At 35.4% G+C, this 13,948-nt stretch overlaps 1 protein-coding gene across 1 annotated transcript in view; it reads left to right on the top strand.

The window, feature by feature from the left end:
* MALRD1 (MAM and LDL receptor class A domain containing 1) overlaps nucleotides 1-13,948 on the top strand; it is a 543,727-nt gene that overhangs the window by 161,870 nt on the left and 367,909 nt on the right. The window contains 2 exon segments of the mRNA XM_087815868.1: nucleotides 6,343-6,519; nucleotides 8,652-8,814. Coding sequence (XP_087671994.1) covers nucleotides 6,343-6,519; nucleotides 8,652-8,814 — 340 coding nt within the window.

Genomic DNA, 13,948 nt, shown 5'->3' on the forward strand with positions numbered 1-13,948 from the left:
CGACTATATTGTATCATGACACACGGCTTGCAAGTTGAAAGAAGCAATTAATTGCTTATGCATTTTTCACTTAATTTAAAATTTCAGAATTCAGTATGTATGTTAGAATTTAGTTACTAGAAGAATTAATTGATAGAAAGAATTTCACTCTTCAAGATATCTAGTGTTTTCTTTTCCTCAGGAAAGTTGTTGCTAAGTCAGTGGCATATCTTCCAACTGATGATGCCTTAAAATTGAGAAAGTATGGAAACATTTATAGGATGCTTAACAACAACTTTTATGATGCCCTTCCCTAACTGCGGAATGTCTTTTTGTTGTTGAATTGTCTGAGTTTATTGGAATTTTAGCATCCCTCCTCATTAGCCATACTATCTCACCAGTTTTATTTTTAAACACCTGTTCAAGTTTCCCTCCTTTCTACAAAGAGCTGGTTGCCTCAGTGTGAATAAAGGGCAAGGAAGAGGTGAGTGCTTTTGCCTTCACTTGTAAGATATCACCTGCAGCTTTTCACTTTATGCTAAATGATAATACTAAGCTTTTGGTGTGTCCATTATATTTGTCTCAGAACAATAAAAGGAAAGCACTTGATTTTGAGGTTCTCTTCTGTTCCATAGTTTCTAAAGGAAATATAGACTTTGAAAAAAGTTCAAAATAATTGAAAATATTTGCAGTTTAATAAAAGACTTCAAGGCAAAAATCAAGAAATTTGAGATTCAGTAATTGCAATCAACTATTCTGGTTTTAACATCTTTGGAGTAGTCTTATAAAGTGATTTGTATATACCAAGGGAGAAAATTGTCCAAAGCCAAAGGTCCATCCAACTTAGTATTGTTATTGTTTCTAGAAAATGAAAATGGAGAAATAACTAACATAACAATTTAAATTTAAAACTTTAAAATGTCAACTTTTAATGGAGGGAATTGTTAAATGCCAAAACTGAAGAAGGCTGATAAAATATTTAGATTTTAGCTTAAAAAGTGTCCAACTGATACTTGAACTTTTAGTCACTTTTAAATTAGTTCAATGTCTGTAAAAATGGAAAATACCTTCTGCTACCTGGAAAACTGCATTGGATCCATGTATCAAAGCAAAAATATTTTCAGGAAAAGCTGATTTTCTATTAGAAACAGAAGAAAGTCACTACAAATGGCTGAATTAAAGTTATTATAAATCATAGTCAGAGAATAGCTATATTTTAGTAAAACATACTCTCCCAGAAAGTAGACTTTACACAGACACTTCCGTATAATCCCACTAAGTGTGGTTGTTTCAGCCAGTGGGTATAACTCTAAGTTATGGTATTAAGTGCAATAAGAAAAAATGTTCTTCATCCTGGAGCTATACATATTTCAAACCTTTCAATCTTTCAGACTGATTATGTTTGAAGCTCAAGTAGACTTTAGATTTTTAAATTACATATTTTTCTTTACATCAGAAGCCACAGGAAAAACATGTGCATTGTCACCTAGAGATAGATAAAGAACAACTATGCATATCAGTCAAGTCATTCACACAGTTATGATATGCCTAAAGCTGGTAATAATTTATCAAGAACTAGGGGTGTTCAAATATCAATTATATTGCTTAATTACCATTGTGGGAATGACTGTAAGGAGGGTAGTCTAAAATAAAACAAGTTGGAAAGTCTGTTCTATCAGAAAGATTGTATTAATGTAGCATGAAGTATATCACATTTGTTACAAGGCAGCCACAGAGCAAGGAGTTAGAACATTGAGTCCATCTGGAGCCTGAGTCATTTACTTAAAATGACAGGGGTGCAGGTGGGTTGATTTGCCTGTGGCTTGGGGATGGAGAGAAAGATCACATCAGCCAGACTAATCCCTGCTTCTCAGTGAGTGCAGGCTTCAGGCATTTGCATTTCAGTTTTGCAATTTTGTTTCATCTGCAAAGCTTTTAGTGTTTTTTATTTGGAGATTTAACTATCACTGCTACCAACTTTAGCCTTTCTATGCAATTCTAGGCAAAATAATAATAATAATAATAATAATAATAATAATAATAATAATAATAAACAGTCTTTGCTATGTACTGAATGTTTGTGTCACCCCAATATTCATATATTGAAGCCTTAATCTCCAGTGTGATGGCATTGGGAGGTGGGGTCTCTGGGAGGTAATTAGGGTTCAGTTAGGTTATAAAAGGTGCCTCTCTCATGATGAAATTAGTGTCCTAATGAGAAGTAAAAAAGACAAGAGGTATCTGTGTGTGCTTGTGCCAAAGAAGGCTATGTGAAGACACCCTAGGAATAGAGCCCCCACCAAGAACCCAACCACGCGGGCAACCTGACCTTGCACTTCCAGCCCCTAGAACTGTGAGAAAGAGGCGACTGCTGTTTCAGCTTATCCAGTACGTGGTATCACGAAGGGTCAGGAACCTTGCAGTGCTCGCCATGCCTTATCTTCAAATGATGTCTCGTCTGCACCATGTTTCTGGGCTCTGTTTCACTCCTACATGACAGATCCCAAGGAAACAGCTACAGCTCCACATTCCCATTTCCAAAGTGTGGCTCCAGAGGAAGAAACGCTTTTCTCAGTTTGCTCTTTTTGTTACTCTCAAATCCAAATATATTGGGCTTATTTGTGTTTTAAGATGTGCTCATTCTACTGGAATAACAAAAAGTAACAAGGACAGGAAAAAATAATTTCAGAATCTTACAATTTCTTTTTTAGAGTCGTGGTCTTTTTACCGATCATTCTGGATCACGTTTGAGATGGAAAATGAATTATACCTGCTTTTTATGAGTTTCGTCTCATCAGCCTCCATTTCCCAAGACATGAGTGATGACTCATGTCCACGATTTCTTCCTAAGGGGAACTGTTTGCTACTTTACACTGAAATCGGCCCAAAGATGCAGTTAGGCTACTAGTTTTAATAAGGTGGAAGATCAGATGATCTGAAAACTATGGCACTATATATACCAAGATATGTCAAATATAACATCCATTTATTTAAATGTTAAGCTGAGCTTAGAAAAGAGAACTCCCCAGGTGAGAGAAACAAAGAGAGCATTTAAAAATAGAACAGATGGCATAAGTAGGCTGCCAGAGTTAGAGAGTAACAGAATATGGGATGGGTGAGAGGGAGGAGGAGGGAAAGGGGGGCCAGAAGGGATGTAACACCCTTGGGCTGGGGTGCCAGTGGGGTCCCCAAAGAAACAACTCAAAGTTTATCTAGAAGGACTCTTCTGAAAACTAGGTGATGGAGGAACCTTGCAGAACAATCACGCATGGTAAATTAGGGAAGCTGGCTTCCAAACTAGCCCCCCTGATCCCCAGTCTTGGAATTCATGCCCTGCTTACCACTCCCTTCTCAACTGAGTAGGATTGGCCTGCGTAAGCAGTGTCCCGCATAGCAATGCCCGTGTGTGGTTTCCAAAGGTAGGCTTCTAGTGTGTTGTCTTGGATCATTCACTCTGAGGGAAGCCAGGTACCAAGTGAAAATGATATTCAAGAAGCCCTGTGGAGAAAGTCCAAGAAATAATACTTCCTGCCAACAGCAGCACTAACTCCCTAGGCCTGTGAACAAGCCCCACTGGAAGCAGATCCTCAGGGTGTCAAGCCTTCAGAGGACTGCAGTCGTGGCTGACATTGTAAGGACACCTTGTGGGACTCTCAGTCAGCCTCACCAAGCTAAACCCCTTCTGCATTTCAGGCTCATAGAAATTGTGTGAGATACTAAGTGTTTACTAGTTTAAACTTTTAAGGTTTGTAGAAATCTGTTAATGAAAAAGAAAAGTAATAAACAAATAATTAAAAATATTAAATCCAAGCCTTAAGAAAAATAAATGACATTGTTAAAAAATAAAAACAGAAACAAAAACCCCAGAAAATTTTGGAAAAAGAAAAATCAAATTGGCCTTCTTGATATGAGAAATAAAATCAATGAAATAAAAATATCAGTGGATGAATTAAATAGCTGTAGGACAACATCAATATTGTAATTAGTCAAATGGAAAATAGCTATGAGGAAATTTCAGGGTGCAGCATATAGACATAGAGGAGGGAAATGAGAAAGGTAGATTTATTTGAAGGATAGATCATAAAAACTAATGGAATTCCAGAGAGTGACAACGACAATTGATGAGAAGCAATTTTCAAGGTATAATTGCTTAGAATTAATGTAGCAGATGGATTTAAGAATCTTAGAGGGATGATGACATTGTAACGTATAAACACGTAGAATCACTATATATTACATTTGAAACTAATATGACCAATATAAGATTATATACCAACCAAACTTAAATAAAAAATAAATTTAAAAAGAATCCTAGTGAACCTCATGCAAATATTATAATAAGAATAAATCCAGGTCTGGGCTCATGGAAATGAGTTAGTAAAACAACAAAGAAAAGAGATTATGTTAGGGAGTGGGAACAGGAGGGAGAGGTCAATAGGGGGAAAAGGGGGACATCTGTAATACTTTCAACAATAAAGAGAAATTAAAAAATAAATTAAATAAATACAGTCAGAGATTAAAATACAATTATAAAAGAACCACAATTAGACTGACTGATAGCTGACTTCACAAGAGCAAGAGTGGAGTCAGAAGACATCTGAATGTTATATTCAAAGTTCTGAGAAATTATAACTTAGTTTAGAGCAAAACAAAACAGGAATGAGGTGAAAAAAGGCTTTCAGAGAACAACATCCAAAATTAAACAAACAATGACTTTTCTGTACCAGACTATTTGGTTCTACCAAATGGACTATATAAATGTGAACATCAGAAAGAGACAAAATGAACTCAACAAGGGCAGATGGCAAACACATGGGTATACCTAGATATGCCAATGGATGTTGAGCATGGGATACAACCAGAATATACACTTCTGAGAAACATAGAAATTGGTGCAATTATTTTGGAAACAGTTTGGCGTTATCTGGTTGGCGCTGTGCGTACTCTGTGACCAAGGAGCTCCACTCCTAGATACGGCAAGAGAAATGTACAAATCAAATAAACAAAACCTCAAACTAAGTCAGTTCAAAAACCATTCATGGCTAAACATGTAATATATTCATACAGTGAAATATTATACAACAGTCAAAATAACTGAAACACACATGATCATGGATGAGTTAACACACAATGTTGGGTAAAAGATCAAGTTGCAGAAGATTAAGCACAGAATGAGTCCACTCATTTAAAATTCACATCTAAACAACAGTATATTTATTTAGAAAGGACCTACATGGCTCTGGTCGGTGTGGCTCAGTGGGCTGGAGCATCATCCTTATAACAAAAGGTTGAGGGTTTGATTCCTGGTCAGGGCACATACCTAGGTTGTGGGATCGATCCCCAGTTGGGGCACATATGGAAAGTAACCAATAGATGTTCTCTCTCATATCGATTTCTCTCTCTCTTTCCCCCCCCACCCTTTGCTCTAAAATCAATAAGCATATCTTCAGGTGAGGAATAAAAAAATAAAAAAAATAAGACCTACATGTTGCTCATGGTATCATGGTATACAATCTCCATTCTAAGTGTTTCACAATGTTAACACATTTAATCACATAATGAGTAATAAATAAGAGTTATAAAAATTGTTTAGTATCTATGCAAATGAGCTGAGTGATCATCTCTATCATAAGCTTATGCTATGGAACTGCAATGAAGGACTTTCCTCACTGCCTTGTCCACTAGTCTATAAACTATTTTATGGTAGTGATTGCATATTTGGCTTTAAATCCATTGCACTTACTATGTGCATGACATAGGGACGCTATTAACTGTTTTTATAATAATTTATTCTACAAATTAAATTTTCTAAGTTTCTTCTAAATTCTTTAATTTCAGAAACTACTTCTTTAATTGTTTAAATACTTCTAGATGAACACTTCTGGTGTGGGTCTCCTCGCAACTTGAATCTTGAATATGCAAGGATGTGTGAAACAAAGATGAGGAGACAGTAGATTTTTTGTAGCAGTGGAAGAACAAAGTCCATTTACCTGGTGGACTAGAAGGTTTAATCAGACCTGGACTCTAGTTCCTTATGCCAGCATCTGGACCTCCCTTGGTCCCTACTGATGTTCTAAGCCCTGTTCTTAGGCCTCCTATATATTCAGTGAGCTCTGAATAGTTTTTCAATAATTTTCATCTGTACCTTCACCTGTTTTTGTAATCAAAGATATCCAGAGTTATTTGCCATTGCTAAGACCAAGAACCCCAACTTATTTGCTTATATAAGGAAGTTCAGGAGATTAGCAAATACTATCAAATACTTTATTATGTTGAATGTGAAGCATCTTAGAAAAGCTTATTGTGTAAAATCTGTAAAGAAATGAAATATCTGCTGACACCTACATATTCTTTCTTATCAAGGTAATTTGCCAGTGGACCTTCCAACTCCACCAGAAACTTCAATTCCAGTAACATTACCTCCACACAACTGTACAGACAATGAATTTGTCTGCAGGTCCAATGGTCACTGTGTTGAAAAAATCCAGAAATGTGATTTTAGATATGACTGCCCTGACAAATCAGATGAGTCATTTTGTGGTAAGTAAATTCTTAATTTTTTATTAAATATAGCCATCAAGCAGATAAGAAAATACCAGTATAATCTCTAGGTAGCATGGAGTAGTGTCCTAGTTAGAAATTTTCAACCTGGCTTATAGCCATTTCTTTCTATGAATGTTAATTGTATAGAAAATTATGATAGAATAATCAGCATGCATTCTTCCATGATGCCCAAAAAGAGGTGAGTGTCTTTAAATTTATGTTTTGGATTCAAAACACTTGTTTTCATGGAATTGACTTGACTGCAGGACTATTGTACTATCTCTTTTCTATCTATCCCCCTGTTGGTCTCTATTCTACTTACACTCATGAAATAGTAATGTTTAAGGAGGAAGCATTATAAAACCCTTAAGTCAGATGAATTTGTTCCAATTCTCCCATTGCCAAAGTGCACGTATAACATGATGCCTATGTCAAATATTCAGAGTTCATAAGAAACTCATTCTAATAAAGATTGGCCCTCCAACACCTGCGTCCTGTTGAAAGATTATTTTCATTTACTGCTACCTGTCAATCCACAGATTTTCCAGAATGGGTCAGAGGAAAATTATTACTTTAAAAGTGAACTTCTCAGCCAAAGATATGGTCTGAGGAAAAAAGTTAATCTATGTCTGAATGGGCAAAGCACAAAATCAAGAGGGGTGAACACTGATATTTTCCTTTCCCTGCTCTTTATTTAGTAGCATGTGAATTTACTGTACTATAGTAGTTCTCAAGGGTCCTGATAATATTAAGAGATCAGAACATATAGATAATATGAAGTCTAGTGAAACCCTAATCTGTTGTTTTACGTCGGCCTTGTTAAGAAATTCTAGGACTTAAAAAAAATTAAAAATGGTCATATTTATTCTTTTAACCTAGAAAAAAGTCTCTTAGTGAATTAATTAATTAATTAACTAATTAATCCAAAATAAAAAACTCATAAAATCATAGCTGACTTATTCTGTGAACGAGATAGGACAGTAATTAACTCACGGGGCTAGAGATACATACTGTTCATCACAAATGGAAGATAATATAATGGAAGACCTTATGGTATTCACACTTGTTCATGGGAAGACACTAAAATCCTCTTATGATCATACATAAGTTGTGGTGTTTGTAAAATTTACACAAAATCTAATTAATCACACCTAATGAATGTCTTTTGTGCATACTGACTTTCCTCTTAGTTCAATTTAACAATTTTAGTGATGTCATTTATGGTTGAATGGAAAGTTTTGATAAGTTTTTTAAATGTCCTAAGTCAATATTTACTATTAAATTATTACTTTTAAATCACAGGGATATTTATTTACTTTGAATAAATGTGCATTGAATTATTACCATTTCATTTCTAAGTGCATTGTGTGATCTTGCCTCTTCCATCTCTTTATAAGATGAAATATGATAAATATATCTGTTACCTACAGTCTTACATTTTCTAATGTTTTTTATTGTGATAAGAATATAACATGAGATCTACCATCTTAACAATTGATTGATTGATTGATTGATTGATTGATTGTAGAGAGAGAGAGGGAGAGAGAGTGCATATTTTCATACACAACCTATGTATTTTAAAAAAATGAACTTGTAATTTTGTGTAATGTTAGAATATAGTCATTACAAAAACAGTGAAAACTTTCAAGCACAGAGGTCCAATATAAAAGTTATTGTAAACCTTATTGCTTTCAACTTAAGTAGTTCGGAATTTGGAAACACCCCTTTAAAGACTGGACTAAAGTTTAGGTTTGTTAATGTTACTGTGAAAAAAGAACAGACTCATCAGAACTTGGAGGTCATGCAAGCAATGCACGTGTTATGTTAGAAGAGGCTGTCAATGCTTAAGTTGCTGCTTTAGGAGCTAATTAAAATCTCACTACCTTATGAAAGCAGATTCTTTTTCCCAATATTTCAGTTACTATAGGTATTTTATTCAAATAAACTAGATTTCTTCAAAACTCTTCTAGTAATTATACAAATCATTTGCCTAATTATATTATGTTAAAGCTAGACTATAATTTTTAAAAAGCCCAAGAGTAAGAAAGTGTTGATGCAGATAGAAATCACCATTTATTGACACATTTATTTTGAGTTGCTGATCTTGTCTTTGTTCCATCCTATACAAGTGATGGAACTTTGCAGTTTTGAAAAAGGAAGCCTGTGTAAATGGTACCAGCCGATCCCTGAAAATTTAATTCAAGACGCAAACACATTCAGGTGGGGACTTGGTAATGGAACCAGTATTCATCATGGGGAAGAGAACCACAGGCCATCGGTGGATCATACAAAGTAAGTGACTACAGACTGTATTTTGAACATGTCTCTTAGGAACTGCTCACTAAGCGGTTCCCAAATTCCCACCCCGCCACTTTACCCTAGGCCGGTGCTATCGTAAAGATGAAGTTTAATTTAGAGTGGGAGGGCGTAAGTATATTCTTTCATATAAAATTTTAAAAAGTAGTTAAAAAGGAGCGAATGCTCTTGTGAAAGTCATAGGAACTAGAGAAAAACATAAGAAAAACAATTTGTAACATCGCCACTGATTAAAAAGCACAATTAATATGTGTTTTAAAATGATCTCTCCGTTCCTCGCCTCTTCCCCATCTCCCCCTTTCCACCCCTCCTTCACCTCCTTGCCACTTTCCCTTGTCCTCCAGTCTTTGCTCTTCAGCATCATGTATTTTGGTCTTTTCTTGGTCTTAATTCACACCTTTCCCCTATTTTGTTGTCTACAAATATATCCAATGCTCACTGTTCTACAAGATCCCGGCCTTCTTTCCTTTTAATGATTTCAAGGAAATGTTACTGAAGACAGCAAAGGAATCCCCATTTTTATCACAGAGAATCTTTTCAAAACCTTTGTGCCCCCAACTTCTCCACTGTTAAAGCTTCGTTACCCCCAGCTTCTACAGCTATTGCTTCAGAGAAAACGGAGGGCGTGCCCGCTGCCCAGCCCGCTGCCTTGTCCTCAGGAGAGCCAGGATACCTTTCGTGCACGATGATTTTTCTTTCCCTGGGCCGAATTTCTCACCCTAGTTTTCTGAGCTCTCTTTTGTTGTTGTTTTTGTTCTAGTAAAGTGGTTCCAGTTTTACCAACATTTGATTCAGCATTAGCGGTCAAGCTGCCCAAAATATATAGAGTAGCAGATATCAGTACTTTGCTTTGATCACATATGACAGTTTGACAAGTAATTTTCAAAATTTCAACATACAGATTTTTCTTGGGCTGCTTCTGATTCATAAAAAAAGCAATGGTTAATTTCAGAAACTTTCTCTGCCTCATGCAAATAAATCATGCCTCATTAATACTCTGTATTTCCATGAAGAAAGGCAGACTAGAATCTCACTTTTACGTGGTAATGTTATAGATAGAAATATGGTAACATATTATAAACTCAGTAATATTATTAATTTTTAATGTTTGTCTCTCACCCTCCCACCCCTAAGAAACTGCATGTTCCCTGAATAATCTGATTTCCCACTGTATTGCATTATTTCTAAGTGACTACTATGCAATAGGTCCCCATGATTATTTGTTGAATGAGTTAGTTGATGATTAGGATCTATATATTTATGCTTTATAATTATAAACTACAAAGCACAACATTAAACATATTTTAAATAGGAATGTTTAATAGTCAGAAAATGTTTAACAGATGTGCTTTACATGACGATTGCTACTGGCCTTAACCGGATCCAAAGTTGCCAGCCAAAAGACAACTTTGAGGTGATTTTATGAGGAGAAACTTTATCATTTGCCAGCTCGCAAGGAACTTGCTGGGGTTGCTCCCAGAGCACTGTGTCCCTGAACTTGGATTCGTCACCCTTCAGGGAAATCATGTATAAACATCACAGTGAACTTGTCATCACATGTATAGGTGGGAACATCCCTGTGCTTGCGCAGTTAGCAAACATGCCTATACATACATCGCATGTTCAAAAATGGTGGAAAATCTCCACTCCTGGGATGCGATTTTAGCATTGAGAAACATCTGTTATATCCATGATGATATAATGAGAAGAGTTCATGAGGAGGTCAGTAAGGGTCCTCAAGGCCACTTTGGCAGCCCCGGGTTGTTTGAGCCAGATTAACCCCCTGATTCTGCAAAACATCCCCCAGGTTTCCCTCAAAAGACTGGTCTGGCAATTGTCAAAATTAGGGATGAAATAGGTATGTAATAAATTTTAATTTAGTTTCAACCCTTCTGGAAACTTTTAGCAAATTACAGGAAGATCTAAGTGGGTTTACAGGATAATTTGAGCAAAGTTATGAATTCTAAATACATTTGTCTCTGCCAGGTGACCCGCGAGGTTGTAAACATATATTAGGTTACACAGTGAATCGTGGAGGAGCAGTCCCTAAGGTTACATCTCCTCTAGCCTTCCTCTCCCCTTCCCTCTAGGCTTCAAGGAAGGTTTGACATTTTTTACTTGTGGTAAGAAATAGTTCTATGCATCATATACCATATTCTATATGGCTTATAGTAAAACTCCAAGTTCCGTTTTGCAAATTTTGTTCTTTATATTTAAAGGAAAGCTATTCTAATTTAGAAAATGGTTTTCTCTCTCAGGTATCTGGCTCTTGAAATCTAAAGCCAGGTTTTAAAGACCATTGTGTCTGAATAGTTTTAAAGGCCAGTTTTACAAATAATAAAGCTTGCCCGGGTGGCATGGCCCAGACGTTGAGCATCAACCTATGATGGGGGAGATCCAGGTTTGATTCCAGGTCAGGGCACATGCCCAGGTTGCGACCCGATCCCCAGTCGGGCAGGAGGCAGCCGAAAACTGAGTCTCTCATCACTGATGTTTCTATCTCCCTCTCTCCCTCTCCCTTCCTCTCTTTGAAATAGATAAAGGTGTATTAAAACAAAACAAGACAAAACAAAAAACAAACAAAAAGGCTGTGTACCAAGTCTTTCTTGCTCTTCACATTCCATGATCCCAGTTCCCCCTAAGGCAAAGATTGCTTCTGGCACAGGTTGGTGATGGTCATTCATAAGCAAGTACAAAAGAAAACAAGTGCATGAACATATTTTAAAATATTCTCTCACTTTATACACTTAATGAAGCAATAAAAAGCCTAGAAAAGTTATGGTGGTGTAAGAATATGGAGAGAAGTTCTCATTGTGTAGTCCAGTCTTAGATAAGGTCTTACAATGTGTTTTTCATCATGAAAATGAAGTGGTAAGAGCTAAATAAAGTGCCATTCCAAGGGATATTCCACTGTTTTCTGTGTGTGCACACTTTAATGGACTAGTCTTTTTTCCTGAAGATCTAGAGTTAATTCCATACAGCTAGTTTATTCAACACTTTTATAAGACGTAGAAAAAGTCATCTCTTTTTTCTTGGGCTGGGCATCTGCAGCCATGGCCTTGGCACAGGTCTTGGTGAATGGATTCTCCCTTCACCCTGCTCAGTAGGAACGAACTAAAGGTACCTGGCATAATTTTTTTCTAGGCTTGAACTCAAGGCATATAGAAATAAATATTGCTCTCAATTATAATCCAGTGAAATAATAAAGTGCATTCAGCATAAATATATTAGTAGCAATTTGCATGTACTTTTGAGATGGAGGCTGGATGAAATTTGCATTTTCTTTAACTTATGCAGTGAAAAAGAACATTTAGTAGAAAAGTTCTTTTCTTAGTGTTTTGGAAAAAGAACCACGCTTGTAAAAATGGATTTAAAAAAAAGGAAGAAAAATGAGTCATATTATTCATTCTGCAAGAAATACTAGAGAACTTGGGAAATACATTAATCGTACTCAGCTGAGAACATTAAAAAATTATTTGCTTATCATTGAGTCAAGATATTTGAATGATCGAGCATCCAAGCTTTCTAGATAATTCCAATTGAAATGTTAAGAATATTGTAGATTTGGAAAATTGTGTAATGATTCTTCTCAGTTTGTAATTTCATGTGATCTCAGAATCTTCTACTCTGACCTCAACAGTCAATTTATTTGGCCAAGTCTATTAGCCCAGGAGATTTTATCATAGTACATAAATTGGTTCATAGCTAAGTAACATAAATTTTATGATCATTTTATCTCAGAGAAAGTGCTTTTGGCCCAATTTATTCATTTTGTGCTGCAAGAAGGCAAGGAGAGCAAAGTTCTGAGTCCTTGATCTCTAAATCCATTTTATTTCACTAAATGCTCATTTGTTGGTTAAATAAAGTTTAATATTAAGATTTATTCAGAATATGAAACACTTCCCTTGGACAACATTATGATCTCCACACTGTTTGTTCATATGGAATGATGTGTAGTAGAGCATGTGTTCATGTGCTGGGTCAGATGTTTCTAACAGTACTCAGAGAAGTCTCAGGGAAATTTCTTCAAGATGTGGATTGAGGCCCACTGAAAATTTATACATACATAAAATATATTTAAATGCAGATAAACTCAAGGAATAAAGCTGGGAATCTGTATTTTAGTATAGTTTCTAAATGGTCCTAGAACTTCATGTTTAGGGTCCTCCAGAGCAGGAAATGGGGAAGATATGGCCGAAAGACAGAAAGTAGCTTTCTTAGCCCCTAATTCCAATGTTGATGAGAGTAGATTAATTTTTCTCTAAATCTAGTGACTAAGTAAAAAAAATGTACAAAATGTTCCAGGACAAACAAAGAAAAAAAAGTCTTCTAGGTAATTGCATTTAAAAATAAAATATAATTTGTGTGCTGTAAAATAACTGTTATAACTGAGAAATAGTTTGGGAGAAAACTCTACTCTGAGTAATTCTAAAAGTAATTTCAAGGCACCCTCTACATTGCTTCGTTCATTGTATAATACCCAACATCTTTTCTCAAACCTTTTTCCTACCTGTTCTCTTCTCTAATTCCAATCAAAATGACCCCTGTCTCTGTTGGATCAAATGTACTACCAATCTCATGATTATTTGGAAAAAACAGATATTTTAAAATATTTTTGAATTTAAGACTTGATTACAGATTGTTGTTAAACTATTTGAATATGAGGCATCTCATTAAAAATACGAATTAGATGAACACAATTTTCTTAAGTATTATGCTTATTTGTAAAGTAGAGGTATTTTTTTCTTAGATTTTTCTTTTTTATGTGTAACACCTATCATTATCTTTGAGGTATAAATGAGTTATAGTACTCATTGTGGCAAATGCACCTATATTCCTATATATATTATGCATTTGTATAGTCTTGACATCATAAACTAAAAGTTACATAGATAATGCAAATCGCCTCTTTGACATAACTGTGCATATCATAATCTACCTAAGTGTTGGATATAAATGTGGATGAAAAATTCAGTAAACCTGAAAATATTTTAATGTGTTCTTCTCTGCAAGAGTAACAATTTTCAAAGCTCTAGTTCTTAGACATTAAATATCAGAATTATTGCTTTCTGAGAGACTTTTCTGGTAAGAAGGTAAGTTAATATTTTAT

This window comes from Miniopterus natalensis, chromosome 1 (genome assembly GCF_054644295.1).
Source record: "Miniopterus natalensis isolate mMinNat1 chromosome 1, mMinNat1.hap1, whole genome shotgun sequence".
Taxonomy (NCBI): Eukaryota; Metazoa; Chordata; class Mammalia; order Chiroptera; family Miniopteridae; genus Miniopterus; species Miniopterus natalensis.